Source organism: Setaria italica, chromosome II (genome assembly GCF_000263155.2).
Source record: "Setaria italica strain Yugu1 chromosome II, Setaria_italica_v2.0, whole genome shotgun sequence".
In the NCBI taxonomy this organism is placed as follows: domain Eukaryota; kingdom Viridiplantae; phylum Streptophyta; class Magnoliopsida; order Poales; family Poaceae; genus Setaria; species Setaria italica.
The window spans coordinates 26,818,908-26,842,031 of NC_028451.1; the positions used below are offsets into that span (position 1 = coordinate 26,818,908).

At 43.0% G+C, this 23,124-nt stretch overlaps 4 protein-coding genes across 7 annotated transcripts; 1 reads left to right on the plus strand and 3 right to left on the minus strand.

The window, feature by feature from the left end:
• Positions 1 to 2,641: 2,641 nt before the first annotated feature.
• On the plus strand, positions 2,642 to 3,779 carry LOC101786534. The gene has a single exon (XM_004959322.2). It carries the CDS (start codon positions 2,774 to 2,776, stop codon positions 3,440 to 3,442), a length of 669 nt encoding a protein of 222 aa, XP_004959379.1. The 5' UTR covers positions 2,642 to 2,773; the 3' UTR covers positions 3,443 to 3,779.
• Positions 3,780 to 3,964: 185 nt separating this feature from the next.
• Positions 3,965 to 6,303, minus strand: LOC101754530 (ras-related protein RABA1f). Its single transcript, XM_004956535.4, has 2 exons — positions 5,918 to 6,303; positions 3,965 to 4,948 (listed from the first exon to the last, which is right to left on the minus strand). The coding sequence occupies exons 1-2, from the start codon at positions 6,133 to 6,135 to the stop codon at positions 4,516 to 4,518; spliced, it is 651 nt and encodes a 216-aa protein (XP_004956592.1). The 5' UTR covers positions 6,136 to 6,303; the 3' UTR covers positions 3,965 to 4,515.
• Positions 6,304 to 6,396: 93 nt separating this feature from the next.
• On the minus strand, positions 6,397 to 10,371 carry LOC101754936 (pentatricopeptide repeat-containing protein At4g02750). Of its 4 annotated transcripts, XR_002676521.1 has the most exons (4): positions 8,905 to 10,371; positions 7,682 to 8,664; positions 6,999 to 7,344; positions 6,397 to 6,521 (listed from the first exon to the last, which is right to left on the minus strand). XR_002676521.1 is itself a non-coding variant. In XM_004956536.3 (2 exons), the coding sequence occupies exons 1-2, from the start codon at positions 10,354 to 10,356 to the stop codon at positions 7,858 to 7,860; spliced, it is 2,259 nt and encodes a 752-aa protein (XP_004956593.1). In that variant the 5' UTR covers positions 10,357 to 10,371; the 3' UTR covers positions 7,355 to 7,857. The 4 variants fall into 4 exon arrangements, 1 of the variants encoding a protein (XP_004956593.1); XR_002676522.1 differs by having other exon boundaries at positions 6,506 to 7,171; XR_002676520.1 differs by having other exon boundaries at positions 6,506 to 7,344.
• A 741-nt stretch (positions 10,372 to 11,112) lies between these two features.
• LOC101755338 (CCAAT/enhancer-binding protein zeta) lies at positions 11,113 to 21,344 on the minus strand. Its single transcript, XM_004956537.4, has 16 exons — positions 20,515 to 21,344; positions 20,120 to 20,195; positions 19,116 to 19,235; positions 18,447 to 18,522; positions 17,695 to 17,763; positions 17,415 to 17,495; positions 17,205 to 17,276; positions 16,946 to 17,038; positions 15,953 to 16,144; positions 15,738 to 15,821; positions 15,499 to 15,642; positions 15,205 to 15,294; positions 13,266 to 13,348; positions 12,911 to 13,192; positions 12,407 to 12,644; positions 11,113 to 11,943 (listed from the first exon to the last, which is right to left on the minus strand). Exons 1-16 carry the CDS (start codon positions 21,194 to 21,196, stop codon positions 11,260 to 11,262), a joined length of 3,066 nt encoding a protein of 1,021 aa, XP_004956594.1. The 5' UTR covers positions 21,197 to 21,344; the 3' UTR covers positions 11,113 to 11,259.
• Between the last annotated feature and the right edge of the window lie 1,780 nt (positions 21,345 to 23,124).

The window sequence follows — 23,124 nt, forward strand, 5'->3', positions numbered from 1 at the left end:
AATTGATTCCAGCGAGAGCGAGGGCAGCTCTGACCCCTCTTCAGCTTGTCTCCTGGTGGTTTTTCCGCCTCCCCCGTTCCTCCTCGTCGCCGTGGGGGTCGGCCGCGCCCCTCCACCGCTCTATCCGGGCTGCGACGGCCGTCCCCGCCCCTCCCCACGTGTCGGCCGGGTGGATGGTGGCGACGGTCGGGGAGGTGCGGACGAGCCCGTGCGGTGTGGAGCAGAGAAGGGATAAAGGTGGTGGGCCCACAGGGGTAAAATTATCTTTACGCAGGGTATTTAACAGTTTTCGGACGGAAAATTCAACAGAGTGTCGTGTAAGGAACGAAAGTTGAACTCGGTGTCAAATACGAAACTAAAATTTTTTAGACCAAGATAGGAACTAGTAGTTTTTTTGTGTCAAATAGGGAATTGTCTCTTCTTTTCTCCATGTGTAGTTGAGTTTAGTTTCCAAAATTTTCAAGTGATGACGTACATAAATGTTGGTCCTACGTTAGAAAATTATTTAAGAAATGTTTTGTGCAATTTTGTATTTGTAGGGTTAATTTTGCATTAGATGGTCCTAACCTCTGCAACACCTGCCTTTGGAACTTAAACTCAAACTTGTGGTGTGGCGAAAATTGGACCAACTAAAATAGTACGAGGAGTCAATCGAGCTGAAAGTGGACAACATATATTAATAAAATGGACTTCTTCCTTCTGTTTTTGTTGTGCCGAATGCAACCCTGTTCTATGCTGTGCGGTGAAATTATGATCACGGTTAGGTGATGCATATCGGAAAAAAAATTGGGGGAGGGGACATTTTAATACAAAATATTTTTTATAATTGTTTTGTTTGATTTACTTCCAAAAGGGAATATAAGTAACCTCATATGACTGAAGAATTCCCCGGAAAGCCTTAGTTACTGTTTACGTCGGTAAAAGCGCGGTTGACTGTGGGCAGTATGTGTCCACGCCTGGCCGTTCGCGTGCTGCCTACGCGGCCTTACACGGCGCAAAACAAAGGCACGGCGCATATCGTGCGATCCATCCTTGTAAACCCTGTATAGATGACTAATTTTCATTCACTGTGAGTATACTTAGGCCCCGTTTGGTAGAGCTTCGGCTTCTCATAAAACGGCTTCGGCTTCGGCTTCTTCGGTGGAGTGGCTTTTTTAGTGAAACTGAAGCCGTTTTGCAAAACGTTTGGTAAAACAGCTTCTCAATGACAATATATGTAATTTTATGATCACTTAATGCTTGGAGAGAGAGGAGAAGCCGGTGAAGCCACTTTTTTCGGCTTCTCCTCTCTAGTGTAAGCCGTTTTGCGGCTTCTCCTCGGCTTTGGTGGTGAAGCTGTTTTGAAATTGACCCTTTGGTAGAGCTTCATCAAAAACCGGTGGAGAAGCACTTTGAGAAGCCCTATCAAACGGGGCCTTAATTTGAACAGGTGTTGGTTAACAAATACATAGTATATTTTTGAAGTAAAATGCATTTCTGAACAGAAAGAATAATAGTCAACTAAATTTCCCAGAAGTCTTTTGGTCGGCCCTGGGCCAGGGTGAAAAGGTGACCGTCTACAGCCCCATTGGAGCAAGGCCTTGCAAAGTACATTGGATCGGGCCAGCTTGAAGCAAGGGAAGCTGGGCTAGAAAACACAAATACATTCTTTTCTTCTTCTTTTTTTGCGAGTTAGGATTTCGATCAACTAACACGTGTTTGTCTTTTTATACTTGCAGAGATTATTTCAATGGTGTTGGAGATCTTTGTTTTGTGTTCATTTGTTGTTACGGGTGTGCCTATATGCATTGTGTTATATTGAAGAATTGTAATGATCATGCTTTTTGAATTTCTTTTGTATCTCAAGTCCATCACTCCTCAAGTTATTTCCTTTATTTCTATCCACTGTAACCTCATGAGAATTTCTTTTGCTACTTGCCCACTTAACTCAGTGAAGTACTCATGCCACATCACTCCCAAGGAAATATATAGTTTTTTCTTTCTCTGCATCCTTATACAACTTGTGTATTAAGTTCAAATGTCTGTGGTATATATAACTTCACATGTAACTTGTAAATATATGTAAAAAAAGTCACCACAATTTGGATAAGTCGGGAGCATGTGAGATCAATTTAACCCACGAAATGTGAAAACGCATTCTCTTCTTTTTTTTTGTATTATATTGCCCCATTCTCTATGAAGATCCATGTTTATACTCATTTTGGGGTGTGAAGATTTATGCCGTTCATACGCCTACTAGGACAATACCTTGTCAATTGTACAAATCATATGCTGGACAGGTGCGAGGACAGCAAGTTCAAACCCAATGGGTTTGTATTATATGAAACCTGTTACAGTGCACGCTGTTTGAAATATTTTGTGCCCTTTATGCTGGTACTTCGTGCTAGTTTTAGTTTATAGTCTGAAATTGTTGGATAATTCAAAGAAAAATAAATCAAAGATAGCAAACCCAAACTTTGGCGGATTCATATCCCAAACAACCCAAAAACTCGGTAAGAATGTCTCCGGGCATTTCTTTTGAATCAGTCTGGACAATTCTTGATTCCTGTCAGTTGTCATCGCTTGCAACCAATGCCACAATTAGTATTTCACTGAAACCCACAAGCAACTATGACATAAACAGTCGAAAACGGGCTCGCGTTACTTCGCACGCGACAAACTCACAGATCAAAGCAATGGCGAAAGTACAACCAAACAATCTCTCACCATGCCGCCATCTATCACCACACGGAAGGATGTTCGGAGCTAATCGAAGAAGGTCGGAGGGGAGGAGATGATGCTTGGCAAGAGCTCCATGGACCTGGTTCTTGTCCCCTGTGCGCTGGCGGTCATGGTCGGCTACCACCTCCTCCTCCTCTACCGCATCTTCCGGCGCCCCCACACCACGGTGATCGGCTACGAGAACCACAACAAGCTCGCCTGGGTCCAGCGCATGGCGCGGACGGCGGAGCCGGAGGAGGTCGCGCTGGCGCTGAGCGTGATCTCCGACGGCATCTCGGCGTCGATCACGCTGGCGTCGCTGTGCATCGCGCTGGCCTCGCTCATCGGCGCGTGGGTGAGCAGCGGCGCCGGCGGCGCGAGCGACGCGCCGGCGGCGAAGTACGCCTGGCTCCTGGCTTGCTTCCTGGCGTCCTTCACCTGCTTCGTCCAGTCCGCGGGGTGCTACGTGCACGCCAGCTTCCTAATCAGCGCGCTGGGCTCCGACGCGCCGGCGAGCCACCTGCCGCGCGCGGTGCTCCGGGGCGGCGGCTTCTGGGCCGCGGGGCTCCGGACGCTCTACCTCGCCACGGCGCTGCTCGTGTGGGACGTCTTCGGGCCGGCGGCCATGCTCGCCTGCTCCGCGCTCACCGTCGCCGTGCTTTACCTGCTGGACGGCAACTCCATGCCGCCGCACCGCCACCAGTTCTTGACAACGGCGGGCCCATCGTGTTCTCCCAGTTGATGAATTGAGAAGCTTGTCATGTTCTCAAAGCTCTTCCTTGTTGTAGCAGAAAATGTGTGACGTTCAATGAGATGGCTTAACTGAAAGAGTTTATCACAATTTTCTTTTCAGCATAGTCATGCCCGGCACCGCATTCACAGCACAAGGCATGCCAAGCAAGATTAGTTGTTAAGATTCGTAGGTTGTGCATGACAGAGATATTATCTTAAGGATATTATCATGTTATTCCACTAAATCACATTAGATCGTACAGTTCTTATTTTCCAATCAACTATATCAGCAGATAAATAAGCATTGTGCACCTAGGCACAAAAACAACCCATAAAATGGGCTGAACCATACTGCCTACTACATTAAGTGAGCATATATTACCTTCCAGCATGTTGTACATTAACCGATGAAAAAGTCTATAAAAAACTTGAATACCAAAGAATCAGTCACAATATATGTTCTACAGGTGGTTTGTATACACACAGTTACTCATGTATAAATGATCCCATGGATGAAAAGAACAAAAACCAAGATTAAAACCATCATGAACATAAAATAAAAATGTGTATATGCCTGAACATGAAAATAAATAGGCTGATGAGGAACATAAACCTTCAATCCAAATTTTGTACACCTGTGAGAATTACATGATATAACCCTCTAAAAACACTTGCTGCCTACCAGTGACAGATGGACATTTACCGAGTGGAACATAACCCCTTGTGACATAAAAGACAAAGTTAAACTCTTTGCTCCCAGCAAGGAAACATCAGTAGCTCCAATTACAACATTTTAGCGGGGTATGTTATGTAGTGAGGTGTGTGGAGGGGATTCTAATATCAATTAGTGTGGAACAGTAGTGCATATAAACCATACAAGGAGACCATGAATATCAATGACACTGCAAAACGTTAGTTTTTGTCCCAGCCTGGAATTAAAACTTTTAACCTCTAAGTCGTTTTTCTGGTGTACCAACATAATCTCATAACCAACCAGGCTAGGCAACACAAGGGAGTCATATTTTCAATTACCAATCATATGATTGGGTGAGCATATGGTTCCTTTTCATGGTCATATGCGATTTAGGATGAACAACACCCTGACTTCTTCACAGCAGAGACATCATCCTTGCCTCCAACATTGATGGTTTGTCCTCTTGGTGGAGCTGCAGGGTCATCGCCAATGTCGAGGGCCTTCTTGCTGACCACACGATAGATCTGAGTTAGGACCTCGGTGAAGGCGCTCTCGACGTTCATGGACTCCAGTGCGGAAGTTTCCATGAAGAAGGTACTTTCCCTCTCAGCAAAGCCCTTGGCATCCTCCACAGATACAGCCCTAAGGTGTCGCAGATCAGCCTTGTTGCCGACAAGCATGATGACAATGTTTGCATCTGTGTGATCCCGGAGCTCCTTCAACCACCTCTCCACATTCTCAAAGGTCACATGGCGTGTCACATCGTACACGACCAGTGCGCCAACAGCCCCTCTATAGTATGCACTTGTAATTGCCCGATACCTACAAAGGGAGGATAGGATAAACTTTAGCTCTGCTGAAATATTGAAGATGTTGCAGAAAAAATGTTCGTGAAATTTGCCAAGAAATAAAACATCAGAGCTGATTAAGTAAATAAGTCATATTGGAGCCAGTTACAAAGAATATAATATGTTAATGCCAAAGTCGGGATTATATTCTAAGGAAAATGGCAAATGCAGGTCAAACAGATGCTGTCCTACATTCCACATCAGGTGCCATGATTGACTGGATGCATGGCAAGGATAATGAGATGGAACTAGACAAACAAAAGGAGACAATCCTAGAAAGACTCTAAGCTTTACACAACCATTGCAGATTTTACAATTTGAAGGAGAGCTGGCAAAGTACCACCATAGTAGGTTAATTTAGAGCCAGCCTAGCAAACAAGAGGTGCCTTCCTGTTAATTACAGAGGTTGCAACATAATTTCTTTTATGAAGCCAGGAGGGTAGTACAAAATGTAGAATCACCTAACATGTTATTAGATATGATATGACAATGACAGGACATCATTAATGTCATGATATTGTGTATACTTTGACGACAGCAATGGTAGGAATTAAATTAGAGTGCCCATCTTGCAATTGCAATGCTGCTTCTTCACAGATGAAGAGAATGCCTCACGATCATTACAAACATTCAAGTCAATGTAAACCCAGGACTACAAGGTGTGAACAGATTGCACAAGGGAGGCCACAATTTCCCTCGTTTGTAAGCTGTACGATCCGAACTGGGACAATGGTGCATTTAACAAAATGAAACTACTAATTTGGTCCAACACGATGAAGCCTAGCAGAATGAGCCTAGGATTACAGTACGAGAGAATCCAACAGAAACGGATTGAATTCCTTCAAGAAACGGCAGAGAAATCGGCAAATGAACCTGGCAGATGGACCAACCAAGAAATCGAGAAAGGAAGGGGGAGTGAATGGGTGGTAGATTGATACGGTACCTCTCCTGCCCGGCGGTGTCCCAGATCTGGGCCTTGACGACCTTGTCGTCGACCCTGATGCTCCTGGTGGCGAACTCGACCCCGATGGTGGACTTGGACTCGAGGCTGAACTCGTTGCGCGTGAACCGCGAGAGCAGGTTGGATTTGCCGACCCCGGAGTCGCCGATGAGCACGACCTTGAAGAGGTAGTCGTAGTCGTCCTCCGCCCTGTACGCCATGGTCGGTCGCTCAGCCCCGGCAGGCAGGCGCTTCCCTTCCTTCCCTTCCTTCCTTCCTGAACCGGCGGTTCTTGGGGGCAGGAGGACGGGCAGGTGAGGCCCGCAGTGCTTCTCGGGGCTGCCGCGGGAGGGGAGGCGGAGGCGAGGTGGAGGAGGAGGGGAGGCGGAGGCGAGGCGTGGGTGGCGCGTATAAGAGGAGGGGGCGGAGGCGGGAGGTGGGGAGAACGTTGAGGAGGAGGGGGCGGCGGAAAATAGCAAGCGCCTCGCTGGCCGCCTGTGGCAGGTTCCCGTCCCGCCTCGGTGTCTCTGCTGGGCGTTTTGCTCCTGCAAGGAACGAACACATGCGGCGACAGGCGTCCACCCGGCACATGACGCCGCTCACATGCCTACACATGAGGATGGCCCAAGAGGAACTGTCAAGCTTGCAGATGAATGAAGTGTCCTTGACATGGAATCCAACAAAGATGGATGGAAGTATGGAACCTCCCTCGGTGTCTCTATGAACAATGGACAAGAATTTTGTTTGTTCAAGCCAGTTGTTTTGACATGTAAACAGTAGGTGCAGCTTATGCCTGACACTGCCAGATATTAGGACGTGTGAAAAAACTGTAATTTGTGGCAAGTAAGCAACATTATAATCCGTCACCAAGGCGTGCATGCACGTTCGTGTTTAGTGGCTAAACATGTCAGGACAGAGTTACCAGAAATCTTAAATAAGGCGTTGAAACTTTAAACATGAAGAGGTTTAGTTTAGTTGCAAGACTTTCATTATCAGGATTCAGGTTCTCCTGTAATCCCTCAAACTATGTGTTATGGTAGTAGTTATCAACTGAAATGAAGGGCTGCAGAGAAATACGACTCACATGACAGAAAGATGTGCAGGCTCTGAAGATCCATCCACTAGAATGAGCAAAACCTTCAGCTCCATGCATGCACAGAGTTGCCTGCTCCTGAGCTCGTCGCTGGTAGATCAGATGCATGATACCCCCTTGCAACCAGATAGCAGCACCTGATTGATCATGCAAAGCATGCATACCTGAGCCAATGGAAGAACCTTTAGTTTTGCCATCACTGTTATTCTGACGGAAATGGCATGGCAATACATGCCTGCAATTGCTTTCTGCAGTTTGGTTTGTCAACGTATATTCAAGCTCAATAGAGGATGTTTCACTGGATAGCACCATCCTCTTGAATATTCCAATGCCACACCTGATAACAGGAAAGCAAGTAGTTTCAACTTTTTTTACTTTTCATCGGTAGAAAATTAATAACAAGTAAGGTGGTTGTTTTCCACTACTTTGCACCTAAGCTGATAGTTCTCCCTTTGACCTCTACCTATTGACAAACTACAAGGGATGCATCTTTTTTCCAAGGTTTCTCCAACAGACAAATGCTAGCAGATTGTCCAGGTACAGTTCATGTGAGACCAGAACATGCAGTCAGTACATTTGTTTTCTCTCTAGGTATCTTTTGTGTTTTGCCTCTGGAGATATGAATCTCAGTACTCACAAATACACTGCAATTCCAAATTAACTTTGCAAATCACCTGGATAATCTTTTTGAACCAGAAATAAAGTAGAAAGCCTAGTGGCGAACATGGCCAGATCCAGACATCAGGATGCCCAATATTTTTGTCTGTAGTCTGCATTGCATAATCATGATTTCGACATCCACAGTCTACTACATTTCCTTCAGAATTTCTTTGCATGAATATACTCATCATTACCAGTAATCACCACATGAACATGAACCATCTCTAAAATGGTGAAAACGGTTAGAATCCCGCAATATGATCAGCCTGCCCTCAATAGCAGATATATACTTGAAAGCAGTATGGCAGTCTTCGCATACTCTCAGGTTTTTTATCACCCTGATGGGCCTCCCAGGAGGAATCTTAAGAATACCATAAGCAACAGCAAGCTTCTCACTGTGATACTTGAGCATGTGCTCCTTCTCTTCCTCCTCCACATCATGCAAAACCATATCTGTAGCAGATACATAGCCTGCTTTTTTCATCCTCATGTCAAGGTCTTCCAGGAAATCATATATGTCTTCCTTCTCAGAATGTACACAATCACCCACTGAGAAAGTGTGGACTTTGTTCTGCACTTCAATCCAACTGAATCCTGGAACCTTCTTCACACCACGCTCATACATCATAAGTCTCATTTTATCCACATCACGCCATTTGCCAGAGGATGCATATATATTTGATAGCAAGACATACATGCCAGCATTTTCAGGTTCCAACTCAAATATTTTCTCAGCTGCACTCCTGCCTAGTTCAGAATTGCGGTGGATCCTACTAGCACCAAGTAACGCACCCCACATGGTAGAGTCAGGCTCAAAAGGCATGTCCTTCATAAGATTAACCGCTTCATCCAATCTTCCAGCCCGTCCAAGAAGGTCTATCATACAAGTGTAGTGTTCAGGTTTTGCTGTCACACCAAAATTGTGGTGCATCGAATAGAAGTATGAAATGCCTTTCTCAACCAAACCAGAATGACTACATGCTGCAAGTACTCCAACCTGAAAGTCAGATTAACCAAAAACATTAGATCGGAAGAGAACATCTATTCTTGATTTTAAATTTTACTACACCAGGCCAACTTCCTGTAGGCTTGTTCAGTGAATGTTGTCTAAAAAAGTAGGCACGTGCAGATATCATAGTACATGACTTTACTACAAAGAGGGACATATAAATAAACACTAAAGTATCATTAAGTGGATCAATCCTTCAAGTCCATCCAACAGAAAGGATGTTCTTACCAAAGTAATATCATCTGGCTTTGTAGAGGTCTTCCTCATTGTATCAAAAAACTCAAGTGCTTCCTTGCCAAAACCATGCCGTGCATAGCCTGCAATCATAGTATTCCATGAAACAACATCCCTCTCCTCCATCTCCTCAAATGCATTGTGAGCTTCCTCCATATTTCCACATTTGAAGTACATAGCTAGGAGTGCATTCCCCACAAAGCAGCCCACACCATAACCAGCCTTAATCAACCTGCTATGAAGCTGCATTCCACACTCAAGTGCAGCAATGTCAGCACATGTGCTCAAAACACAAGCAAATGCTGACCTATTCACCCACTCACCACAACGCCCCATCTCTTTGAACAACTGCAGGGTTTCCTCACTGAAACCACCTTGAGAATATGCAGCCAGCATTGCAGCCCACGAGACTGCGTCCTTCTGTGGCATCATGTCAAAAATTGCCCTCGCCGCCTCCAACATCCCAGCCTGAGCATATCCAGTCAGCATTGTGTTCCATGAAGCTACGTTCCTGCAGGGCATTGCATCAAACAACTCCTTCGCCTCATCCATCATCTTCCGCTGAACAAATGCTGCCATCATTGCATTCCATGATACAGCATTCTTCTCTGGCATGGCATCAAACACTCTCCTGGCCTCTTCGAGCATCCCATTTTGTGCATACCCAGACACAACTGCTGTCCATGTGAAGACGTCCCTAACCGGAGCTGCATCAAACAACCTTCTCGCCTCCATCATATCCCCTCTCCTTGCATACCCAGATACCATAATGTTCCAAGACACAACATCTCTCTGCGGCATTCTATTAAACATCTCCTGCGCTTCAGCCATCTTACCCCACTGCACATACCCAGCCATCAAAGCGTTCCAAGAAATTGCATCCCACTCTGTCCTCGAATTAAACAGCCCCCTAGCTTCTTGAATTCGTCCATTCCGCACATACGCAGCAAGCATGCCATTCCACGAAACAGCATCCTTCTCTGGTGCGAGATCAAAGTAGTGCCGCGCGAGCGAGACAAGCCCATGGTTGGCGTGAGACGAGATCATGACGTTGTAGGACACGGAGTCCTTTACGGGCATTTCTTCGAACAGGCTCCGCGCGTCGGCCAGGGATGAGGAGACCGCCAGCGCGTGGAGGAGCGTGTTGTAGGAGAAGGTGTCGGGCCGCGGGATAGAGCGGAAGAAGGAGAGAGCCAGCGGGAGGCGGCCGTTGGCGGCATACCCGGCGAGCATGGCATTGTAGGTAGAGGTGGAGCGGCGTGGCATCGCGGCGAAGAGGCGCTCGGCGTCCGGGACGCGGCCCGCGCGCATGTGGGCGGTGATAGCCTTGTTCCGCTGGATCACCTCCGCGTTGGGCTTGGCGGAGAATGAGGCGTCGCCGGCGCCGGCCGGGGGCCGGGGGCTCCGCTGCCGCGCGGCGGCGCGGAGATGGCGCGAAGGGAGCATGGGTGTTTTTTTCGAACCGCAGATGTGTGCTTTTGCTTGCTGTAGGGCTTTTAGAGGATTCAAAATATATGCCCAAAATTGTGGGTATTTTCCAAATTATTAAGAATTGTAATTGCATGCATGAAATTATCCTTTATACCTTCCGACTCAGCATATTACAATGATATTATGTGGCATAAATTGTCATTAGATGGCACTAAATCATTATTAAGTTGCGATGGGATGGTTAGTGCATCTATATAATTAGTAGTGATTGATGTGTGCCAATTAAAATGTAAGGGATGAATATCACATTTTCAAAATACTTATAGACGTAGAACATATTTTTTTTTCCTTCATTTAGTGATACACGATATGTTCGGCATGTGAATTTTCGGTGGATTGTTCTTAACAGAGAATCGAGGCACCAAAGATTGCGATGCCGTGCGTGCAGATTGGTCGGGAAAATGATGCAGAAGCTAGAGCTTGGATTATGGAGTGCCACTTCATTCGCCAATTCTGTCGTGCGTACAGATTGCGATGTCGAGCGTACAGATTGGTCATGAAAAGGGTAAGTGTTGTGCAACTTCTATTCGCCAATTCTTCAATCAGATACGTAATCTGCAATAATTTCGCTACGGTGGCACCCCGGTACAGATTTGATAGGTCTTTTCCATGCAACACCCTGGTATTTGGCTAGTTTGTAGAAGAACAATGCGACAAGATTGTACCTGCGCTTGGCTAGCCTGTATAAATGCGCGCGATGACTAGTGCATGAAATTGAAGAGGAGACGCGTGTACAAACCAATTCAGTACCTTCTCGGCTCAACATCAGCATTACTTAATCATGTACCTTTTAGAAATACAAAAATGCAATGAACACCACTGTGATGGTCATTTCCAATAAGTTGATGGGCGTGTTTCTCATTTTGATTCCCTAGACCTCTTGTTTTGCGATCTCGACTTTGGTTTCTTGTCACCACCAGCTCTCCCTGTTGCCTTCCGCTTCCGCTTCAAGGTCGTCTCATCTGCATCCCCAGCCATCAGATGCTCATAGTCTTCCAGGCTTGCAAATGGAGATCGACCACTCTTTACACCATGTTTCTGCTTCTGCGGTGCCACCTTTTTCTTTGCACCACCATTGCCAGCATTAACCATTTCCTCATCACTAGAGTTTCCATCGAAATCGCCCGCATCCTCAAGGGCTTCAGCATCCATACCTGCAAGACTAGCAATGTCGTCATCATCGCTTCCTGATCCTCCATCCATAGAAGCACTATCTGAAATGTCATCCAACTCAACATCACTGCCGTCTTCAAGTAATTCCTTTTCCTCATCAAATGCATTGGAGTCAAGGTCATCATAGTCATATTCTCCATCCTCTGCCAACCCATCTCCGAACTCCTGCATCTCATCTTCACTCTCATCACTAGCATCATCAGCTAAGAGCTCCCCAGTATCTTCATCAAGAGCTGAATCCTTCCTCTTTGCCTTAATAGGGCCAGACTTGTTCATGTAGAAACGGTGGAAAATAATATCTTCAGGAGGTACTTCATTTTCCGCCAATTCCAGAAGCTCTTCTCCGATGAGATGATGATTCATGTCAAGCTGCAGACACAGACATAGGTCAGCAATGAATCAAAAAGCCAAGTGTATTTGGCAGGGTTCAGCATTTATACAGAAAGGCAGTGATCATTAGATACATGCCTCCGCATCCAGTTAGAGAAACAAATACCTAACGCATTATTCTGTCGTACTCTGGACACATGACTGCTCTTTCTTTTGGAGAATGTAAGGGGGAAAAGGATACTTCCTTGACATTTTGCACATGAAATGGTCTCCGGTATGCAACTTTGGCCACTATTTTCTACTAGAATGCATTTATAAACAAATGAGATTATGACATTATTTTTAAGGCAACATATTTTTTCAATTTTAGAAACTATACTTTAAGTCAAAGTTTTGAAAGTTTGAGCATATCTCGTCCAAACATCTAGTGTGACTGGAGGGACTGTCACACAGGCGAAACAGTTTAGAGTCAACAAAGTGAATCCAAGTAACAACGGCTAACCTTTTTAGCTGGGGCAATTTGTGATCCACCATGCCATTTTCCTTCAGCGATGCGGTTTCCTTTTGGTTTCTTTTCCATGAATTTGTCAAGGAAGGCAGGAAGTGATAGGTCTGTCAGCGGATCGCCACTATAAACAATATTGTTGCCAGATAGCAATGTTCTGGCCATAGTAGAAACTGAAGGGTGCACATGTGAAGCCAATACTGTCAGCTCCCACCAACTGACACGATCTGCATTGCTGACAAAGAAAAAGGTACATATGATCAACTAACCCTTTGCAGTTGTAAATAACATAAAGAAAAACAACAGGACACACTAACAATAGGAAAGAATTCAAAGAATAGAAGACGTCCACTCAAATCATCCAATAACAGAAAGCAACATTACCCATATATTTCCTGAGGATACGTGAGTAAGAAATAAAAAAATTCAAGCCTCAATATAGCAAATAACTGATATGTAAATATAGGATCCATGCACAGTAAATGAGATTAAATAGACTACCAGTAAGAAGGCTCTCTGTGTCGTGGATCATATAATGCATGTAGTCTCGACGTGTCAGCTGATGCATTGTTTTCACCATTTTCATCCCTTTCTATCAATTTCACTTGCTTTCCACTATCAGAACCATCACCAGCATCAATGTTGTATTTCTCATGAGCAGCTAATTTGTCATTATGTTTATCTAGCACTGCTGAGGCAATAGAAGAGTCATCATGACTCTCTATAATGTCTTCAAAGTGCTCATCGCCATCATCAACAGATTCATTCTGGAGCACAATCGCCCTGAAGATTTAAATTTCAATTATTACCATCATGAAAGATAATGATATGTTTCGATTAACAACTAATCACACACCATAATGGTGACTTTGCCTTAAGGACCTCTGACAGAATGAAAAGACATCCACAAGCATATTGAGGAGGCCGTTGAAGAGCCACCTGCCCAGAGAAATTACATCAGTAATTGTACAATCATAAATAGCATCTGTAATATTCAAAGCCTAATTTATTAGTAGTCTACTGTTCCAATGACACCTAGAAAATCTTTTGCTAATTTCGCATCACAGATCCCATCAGAATTAACTATTGGTTTCCAACTAACACGAGATCACAGCTTTGACTGACAAATGGGTCCAACAACCATGGGACCCAAGTGAAGGGGACCAAAGTAAGTCTATAAATTGCAAAGACCAGAACAAGCAAGGCGTGAAAAATGATCTGAAACTACTATTCCAATTCTTCCTCTTTGCCAAATTCCTCTCATGTTGTGGCACCTCGCTAGCAGCCACGGGAGTTGTATGATTGTATCCTGTCCGGTTTGGTCACGTCTTGGAGAATGATTCTGGACTGTGGCTTTGGAGAAGGTAATTCTGTAAGGCTCCTGCCACCTATTGTCCTACCTTTCGGGTTGGATTTGATGTGGAAAAGTATTAGAGTATAGCATTAGTGGCAACCTTATGCTATACCGTATTGTGGTTCTAGTTGCAGAGGTAAACATTAGGTTCTGATAATTGACTACTAGAATTGGATGGTTTGTTTCTGTTTCACAGTTTGAGGGCATAATCCCAAACCAGAAGCTAAAACAAACATCCATCAATGGACGAAAGGGTTATACAAATAGCAAAAAATACGAAAACAATTCATTTCAAAGTATCAAATCTATCATTGTAAAAAATGCCATAAAAAGTTGAAGCAAGTAGAGCACGAATTGGGAGTAAGTACATATCGGGGCTATGCTAGCTGGGATGGGGAACAAGAATAGAACTTCCCATCCACATCCCCTAATATGTAATTTCCCCATAAATTGGCAGGTTAAGAGTCCACATTGCCCTCTGGAATTGGTGATATTGATGAAGATGTTGGTCATAGAATCAAAGCGAGCGACTGCATCAAGCATCTCACATCCTTTGAGACAAAAAAAAAGGGAAGAAAAAAAAATACAACAGCTAAGAGGTGAGTTCTATAGTACAGAGATCAGATTTGGTATGTATTACGGCGCAAAAATGTAATCCTACTATGACACATCTAACAGTTACATGTACGCAATTAACATGTTGTGGTGGATATGTGATCGTACAAGAAAGGATTGGATTCAAAATGATGGTATACATTTTCAAAAGTGACACTATACATGACAGGGTCGGGGTGGCACTGATTAAAAGAAAAGATTGTCCAATACCAATTGAGACGCTTTGGACAATCAACGGAGGAGATACCAACGCTTAGCAGAACTTTAGGGCATGATGACAAGGTGAAAATACAAGGAGAGGCAGGGGTCCACCATTTCTAGGTCAGAGAAAGCAATAACGAGAAACTTGAAGGAATGAGCATCCAAATTTAGCTTTGGACAGGAGCATGTGGAAATAGAACCTTGAATATGACCTAGAAAATCAATCATCTTTTTACTAGTTTTGTTTTACTTGCAGTATACCACTATATCTGTCTCTTTTTTGTTGATCTTTGTGGGTTTCATCTCCCACCCCACCTCAACTTGGTTAAGGCCAAGAGACTTGGTTGTGATGAAGAAATTACCAGCATGCCACTGCCAATAGGAAAACAGTCTTTGTGCCATCCATTTACAGGCACACCACCACAGAACAGCCCATATTATGCATATGACAGTTCCATGTTTTGCAACCATATAATTGTTTGCAGTAGTGGAAATAGCATTATATGCCTACTTAATATACTAACAGTTGGTTGTTTTACAGCGGTACTCATACAGACTCAAATAGTATATCTATATCTAAGAGCTGCATCATGAAGATTAGCTATCGTGTTAGAAAACAACAGACCTGCAGGAGCCTCTTTGAAAATGCAGCTACTCTCTTCAACATTACATCATTCCTCATTGCTTTCACCAACAGCCCAAGAAATAACTCCGGCTGAAATATGTACGACATAACGAATCAGATAAAATATAATGAGGAGACACTTGACAATGTAGATGCACAGTTCAAAGCTACTTTCTTGACAGTTGTATTAATAAAGGTAAAGGGCAATTTGGATAATCAAAAATAATTGTGAACCAGCCAATTTAAATTCATAATGCAGACAAGAAAGAAAGAAAAAGAGCAGGGAAGTAAAACCTTTGAAGAAGTAACAGCGGCAGGACTCAAGAGCTTTGCATACAATGCACGATAGAAACGGTCACTTGCTATCTGATTTTTCGTAGATATTTGGAATAAAAGCATCAACGCTTGAACACCAACATTGAAATTCTCAGCATGAGCCTACATGAAACCAAAATGATTAGGTCAAGAAAGCTTTATGTCCTAAACAATACATATTTAGTAAGGTACTTCATATCATTATCTAAAAAACTCACCAATCTGAAAAGAATCGGTGTCTGAACTTCCACAATATCATCAACTTCCGAGCTCGCAACATATGGTAATGCCCTATTTACACCCTTCATATGATGAAAGGATTAATAAAGAAAACGCAGACACCAATCAAGCAGCAGTTGTAGCAAACATAAGCAAAGACAAATGTATGAGCAAAGTTTTAACTCATGAGTGATCTGTAGAGTGTAATACATACAGTTAAAAGTGCAGAGAGGATTCTGGAGTCCATCTCCAAATCTGATCCTGCTGTTGAACTCACTTCATTGTTTTCATGGGATTTGGAGTCCTTAACCTTGTTAATTCCTCCCTCTTTTTTTCCCTTTTCTACATTTTTCTTGCTGTATTTACTGCCTGTATCTCCTTTAGTATCACTAGAGCTCATGAGTACCTAACATATTGTGCAATAGAACAATAAAACTGATTGTATATCCTCTATGTCAAACGTTGGCATTTGTACAAGTAACAAGATATCAAAATGAGAAAAACTAAAAGGCAAAAAAGATATGAATACAGTTTGGATTCCAGAAAAAAAATCTTGACAAAAAAATAGCACATGTTTTTGAATACTTCAGTATTCCCTCCGTCCCAAATTACTATTCATTTTGGCTTTTCTAGATACATAGCTTTTGCTATGCACCTACAAATGCTATGTACCTTGAAAAGCCAAAACAAATAGTAATTTGGGACAGAGGGAGTAGTTAGCAAAATAGTACATGAAAAATAGATGTGACCAAAAGCAATAAAACCAAAAGATGACAAGATCAAGCCCAAATGCTAATTAGATACACCATACAGGAAGTACAGAGATAATAACTACTGAAACACATCAAAATGTTGGCTGGCAATGTGCCAAGCACTGAAATAAAGTACAATCACAGGCTTAAAGATTAGTCTATCAGTATATCACTAGCCCCACCACCCCCAAGCACCGCTTTTACTGGCACATTGCCCTTTGAAATTGGATGTGCCACAACAGCACCTTCCATGTTCAGTGGGTTCAGGTCATCAATCTCCAAATTTAGCCAGGACTACCCCGTTAAGATCAACCAACCATATGTTCATTGAGGTACTCATACCAGATATGCACATGTGATGGGAAATAAAACTTAAACAATGGAATACAAAGGCTAGTAAACTATTCATACAGTAAGCATAGAAACAACTAAATAAAGCTGAAACGTATCCAAACCTTGAACAGTGCAATGTAGACATCTACCAACCGTTTTGCAATTTTAGGCCCATCTCCCTTGTGTGTAAGAAGAATCTGGCTCAAAAAATTGACCTGTATAAAATCCCACCAATTAAAAGGCTATGTAAACCATATTTCTAATAATTACATCGTAGTTTTGGTAGATAATTCAGCAAAATCCAATATTCCTAAAGTATTCCTTGTCTATGATATTTTGAAACAATACTAGCATAAGAAAATGCTATTAGCAATTACTTACAGCCTGGTACTTGGCCCTAAGCCCAACATGAGGTCTGAAGAGAAAAGAATCCACCTCATCTATTACAACAATCTGCAAATTGAAACAGTTCAATGAGGCCAAAAAGAAGATAAATTTTGTGTGAAACGCTTTGCGTGCAAAATTTTACATAATTAACTGTCTTGATTAAAAGCACAATCCTTGTCAATTACAGAATTCCCATCCATGTACCTTCATATTTGGATGAGCAGCCAGGAGACATGTTAACAGATATGCTGCACTCGATGCTGCTCTCCTTTCAGGATCTCCAAGCTGCAGTAGATAATTTGCATGAGAAGCGAGATTATCTCTCTCCTAGTAAGACTCTATGGCAGCAATTCTCGTAAATGATCTTAAGTATTTTGCTTTTCAATCTAGATCATGCCAGTTCTGCATATATTGAATTAAAAGGAGACGGAAAACAGGCAAAAGAACGGAGTTCCATAGTGTAAAAAAAAAAGAGGCAACGCACCTTGTTAACAAGAGCTGTAAGTAACCGACGTTCCTGCTCTGATTTACTTTTCAAAAGGATGAAAACCGTCTGCAATAAATAAAATAGGAATGATCCAAACCACATTCATATCATTACATAATCTATGAAGTCGAAATGAAAAGATTGGAGTGTTTGTGTCATGATGCATGCTACAGCAACTCTACAGAACCCAAACTGATGTAGCACTGGGCCCAAGCCATATCATGTTTCCTCCTTAGGTAGATTAGTAAGTTAGAAACTGTGAGGGATTGCCATTGCTATCTTCAAGGTATGTTTTTTAAGGATTAGATTATATTCCTCTACATGCTTAGGAGTCAGGTAAACCTCTCCATATAAATAGATGATGCATCAGGTATCGGCTTATGAATCAATGAACAAGTCTCCACATTGTTGCTCCTGATCCAACTAGCCATCTATCCCATGGTTGGTTTAGCAAAAATCAGCATTGAGTTCCAAACAGTTCCAAACTTCCAATGAACTCCAGATGGTTCCCAAAAGATACAGATAGAATATGCAATTAAAATTAAAATTAAAATTTATATAACAAAGAAGTCTATTGGATTTTATATTTACCAGAAGCTACTGCAAATGCAAATACAATTTCTGTTGGAAATGGCTAGCTCCACTAATAATATATATAGTACATGTTCAATTAGAAGATAGAATTTGTGCTAAGATAATGTACAGTGTTAAAGTCAGTTTTCACAAAAGATTACACAACTCTGACCAACCTTCATTGCTTTGTCCTTGAGATTTGGCAGCATATCTTTTACCGCATCCTCCAGCGACATAACAAACTTTTCGTATCTGCAATAGTATCAATCTGAGCATCACCGATCGCGATAAAATCATCAACAGCATAAAAGATCATTTTATCTTGATACATAAAAAAGTCCATGCAGATGAATATCCGATATTTGGTTTCTCCAAGGTCACAGACTCACAGCATTTGTTAGCAACCAAACAAGTTAAATATTTGGTTGTGCAAAAAACATCAATAAGTATCTTGATAAGAAGATATTTGCAAACCAAGTACCAACACACCAATGAATTGGGAATATATAACATGAGAAAGAGAAATACCGAACTTAGAAAACATATATAGAAGGGAAACATCTTCAATGCATAACAGTGTTAAACTAAGCCATATTTTTCCTATAAATCTTTTTAAAAGCAGAAAGAACTGATAAATTACAGATTTATTTCTGTTTTTTTCTGAGAGGGACAGATTTCTCTCTGTTGGATGTATATGTATGTAGCTTTTATTAGTTCCTTGTGAATAGTGTTCTGAGCATAGGTAAACCACATACACTCTTTGTACACTGGACACTTGCATCTGGAGTCAAGACAACACAGCATTTACCTGAAACGCAGGATAGCTCTAAAGGTTAATTCAGTACCTCTGTTTTAAGCAGTCCTCCCAATGCCAGAAGAGCAGAAGTGAGTAGCCATCTTTTGTTTCAGGTAAAATGTCTAGAGGGCGCTGGATAAGACTCTTCAACTTACGATCAGGTAATAACCTATCAAGAAAAAGAACAAATAACTAACATGGCACACAAAAAAAACTGTGGTAATTAAGAAAACTTGATGTTTGAGAACAAATTTTGTAGCTTATGTTCGAATAGTCACTTATAACACAGCTGTTGACCATAACTCAGTCCACTTATTCACATGCGGCCTAGTTTATGCAGATTACCTTTATGCAGTGGAGCCTGAAAAAAGTAGAGAAAATAGTAGAAAGCAACTAGAAATCCACAACTTTTTCCTTTCTTATCTATATCTAGGCTAACCTTGTAACCTACCAGCAATTTCTTCCCCCACTTTCCAAATGACTACCAGTCTACCACAGCAGTAAATTTCTGCAAGCAGTAGCATTTCAATCCTTCATTTTGCTACTACACAAGCTCTGAGCATAATATGCATGTAATAATAAAATTGAAAATAAATCAGAGAAAGGAAAACTCCTGCCAAAAGTGGGGAGGAGAAATCAAGATAGCCTAGTGTAACTAAAATTTCAGGGACAAACATACTACACCAGTCAGAAGACAGAAATTACATTCACATGCGGTTTGGGTCATTGGGATGATATACAGGATTGCAGAACTTCAATGAAATGGTACAGTAAATAAAACATGAATAAGAATGGTAACTAACTGTAATGCATGGTTTGCATCAACAGGGCCCCCCTTACACACAAAATATAAGAACAATAACACAGATCACTCAGATGACACCCACAAAGATGGATTCAATTTGGCGACGATCTCCACAAAACATCAACTAGGAAAGGAAGCTATTGAATAATGCCAGTGAATACCATGAAGATTGGTTTAAAATACTGTAAGAAAAAACTTAAATTATGAGTAGCATAGCAAAATTTCAGAAGGTACCAGAAGATGCTAACCTCATGAGGAATAACTCTTTCAATGCATCAAAGCCTGTGAACGCATACCTCTTACCAACTTTTGATGTTACCATACCTGTTGTGACCGAAATAGAAATGTGAGAAAGCGAAAGAAAAGAATATATTCAAACTATTGTGGTGTAAAATCTAGGTATTCTCAAGATAACAATTACTATGATTGGTTCCAAACAAGGCAAATCTTGCTTACCCAAAACATGTCAGCAAATCTAGTTCAATGTTTTTTCTAATCTGAAAGGCTGTATTACCTTGTTCAACATACATAATGATTCTGGATAATTAGCAATTGCCGCTAATTGTTGTCAACACTATAGTCACTTGTGTTCCTTTTACTACCTAATCACTTAGAAGCATAGCATTTCGGTAGTGCAACTCACCAAGGAGGGAGTCGAGCGCCCTCATGTTTGCAATTGGATTGTCCTCAACGAGACATGTAAATGCAGACACCTTGTCAGCTGATGTACCAGACTTTGCTGATATCTCTAGGAGCTTCAGGTCACCATGCCCCCGCCTCACCGTGTCATATTCCCTCGCGTACTGCGCCATAAGCTTCTCCGCCAACTCCCGTTTCTGCTCCACTATCCTCTGCATTTCCTGAAGCCCGACGGCTGGAGGGGTCTGCTTACGGCCACCCAGGACCTTCCCCTCCAGCTCATCAGCGTCAGTGTACCACTGCCCTGAGAGTGCCGCCGCCTTCATCAGCGGGTAATTCGTGGTGACAGCACCAGGTTTGGTGGTAGTAAGGGGCCCATGTAGCTCGAGAGGGTGAGGCTTCTTGGAAGGTTTAGGGTTTTGATGGGGGTTTGCTGTGTTCTCAGGGGTTTGCTGGGGTTGTTCCGAAGGAGGTTTTGGGGGTTTTTTCATGGGGCCGGACTTGCGGAAGTCGGAATCGTCGAAGCCGCCGGCGGGGTCGCCGGCGCCGGCGACGAGGCCAAGGGAGGAGGCGAATGTGGCGACGTCAGACTTGAGCGCGTCCATGTCCTTCCCATCACCTTCCCCGGCCGAGGGCTTCTTCGATTTCTTCTTGGTGCGCTTCGATTTGGGGTTCGGCTCTGCCATGGGTAGATGCGGCGGGAGCGTGGCAAGCAGGGGCTCGAGCGGCGGGAGCGTGGCAAGCAGGGGCTAGAGCGGGGTTGGGGAAGACGAAGGGCGAGGAGGAAGAAAGAACGGGCGGCGGCGGTGGCGCGCACACACAGCGAAGGGTCCTAATGGGCTGGATGGGCTAGGGTTAGATGATTAAGTGGGTTTGTCGGCTGCCTTTCTGTGCGGATGGGCTGGATGGGCTAGAGTTGGCACCCTCATTCGAAAGTCCTATCCATCTTCCGGAATGTGGAAGCTTATCCACCTTCCACTTTGAGATTCGTGTAAAGATCATAAATGAATGGCGCGGATTTAATCTTCCTCCTCACTTTAGCGAGCACAACCTTGAACTCCGCCGCCGCTGAGAGCTACCTTGCTCGACGAGCCTCCGCCCCATGCTCCGACGAGCCTCCGCATGTTAGGGTTCGGGGTTAGGGTTAGGATTGGGGTTGGGGGTGCTTGGGGGCTCCATGTCCGGAGCTATAAAAGAGATGGCCCCGGTCGCCGGTCCGGCGGTGGTGGCGGTGGGTGCGCGGTACGGCGGGGGCGCCGCCCGCCGCGGTGGTGTTGGAGGCCGGTTGGGCAGGGCAAGAGGGACGCGTCGGACTTAAAGCCGTCGAGATGAACTCCCAGCGATTAGGGATGGCCGTGGTTGAAGGCAGCAGCTCCGGCGGGGGCTTGCCGGAGGAAGAAGAGATGGACGCAGCGGCGGCGCTGCAGAATTGCAGAAACATCCGATTCGGAAGGAAAGGGACGAAGATGTTTCTGTCTTCTGTTCGATACATAGGACGCCCCCATTCGAAATGCTTGGAATTGGTGCTCCCCAACTTTTCTACTGTGCGATTTTCATTCCTCAAGCATTTGCAAATTTGCATGCATCCTGTAAAAAATAAGCGGCCACGTTGTTCAACTCAACATAGGAAATAGCTATCGAACGAACCTTACGATTTACTTCCTTCGTCCCAAAATACTACTCTACTCATTTTAAATTTTCTAAATACATAACTTAACCTTACGATTTACTTCCTTCCTCCCAAAATACTACTCTACTCATTTTGAATTTTCTAAATACATAACTTTTGATATGTATATGTAGACAATATATATCTAGATGCATACGTAAAGCTATATATTTAGAAAAGTCAAAATGAATAGTAATTTGGGATGGAGGGAGTACTTAGGGGGTGTTTGTTTCTTTAGTCACTCCTAAAATTTCTATCACAACGAATGTTTAGATACTAATTAGGAGTATTAAATATAGACTAATTACAAAACTAATTGCACAGATGGAGACTAATTTGCGAGACGAATCTATTAAGCCTAATTAGTTCATGATTTGACAATGTGATGCTACAGTAAACATGTGCTAATGATGGATTAATTAGGCTTAATAGATTCATCTCGTGAATTAGCCTCCATCTGTGTAATTAGTTTTATAATTAGCTCATATTTAGTCCTCATAATTAGCCTCCGAATATTCGATGTGACATAAATTTTAGGAGGTCCTAAAGATCCGAACATCCCTTTAGAATGCTTGGCTTGAGAAATCACATCATCTAGATGGATGGGTCCATCGTAGAGTCATTGCATGAATTGTTGATAGCCTGAACACATCCATCATCATTGAGCTAACGATGTGTTTGTGAGGAATCAGATGGTAACGTTTCCGAACAAGAATATCTAAAGTTCGAAGGCATTGGAACACCCCATTTATCAAATTAAACATCCTCTAATATTTCAAATACTTTCTTTGTTGTTACATAAAATCTCTACCTATAATATTAAAAGTGAGTAAGGCTTCTACCTCTTTTTCCCGTACATCTACAGTAAACCGAAGAAAATCGGGGTAAAGGAGTGAAAACTAGACAAAAACCGTCCCGCATGAACCGGAGAAAAAGAAAAACCGC

Bases quoted from the DNA above. Each gene is read 5' to 3' on its own strand.
- LOC101786534 (XM_004959322.2), top strand. From the start codon at position 2,774: ATGATGCTTGGCAAGAGCTCCATGGACCTGGTTCTTGTCCCCTGTGCG.
- LOC101754936 (XM_004956536.3), bottom strand. From the start codon at position 10,356: ATGCTCCCTTCGCGCCATCTCCGCGCCGCCGCGCGGCAGCGGAGCCCC. The intron at 8,665-8,904 runs GTAAGAACATCC...TCTGACTTTCAG, and splicing joins AGCCAGATGATATTACTTTG to GTTGGAGTACTTGCAGCATG.
- LOC101754530 (XM_004956535.4), bottom strand. From the start codon at position 6,135: ATGGCGTACAGGGCGGAGGACGACTACGACTACCTCTTCAAGGTCGTG. The intron at 4,949-5,917 runs GTACCGTATCAA...CTCCCTTTGTAG, and splicing joins GACACCGCCGGGCAGGAGAG to GTATCGGGCAATTACAAGTG.
- LOC101755338 (XM_004956537.4), bottom strand. From the start codon at position 21,196: ATGGCAGAGCCGAACCCCAAATCGAAGCGCACCAAGAAGAAATCGAAG. The intron at 18,523-19,115 runs GTACTGAATTAA...ATACTATTGCAG, and splicing joins GAGGACTGCTTAAAACAGAG to ATACGAAAAGTTTGTTATGT. The intron at 15,822-15,952 runs GTATGTATTACA...CATCATATGAAG, and splicing joins TCCTCTCTGCACTTTTAACT to GGTGTAAATAGGGCATTACC.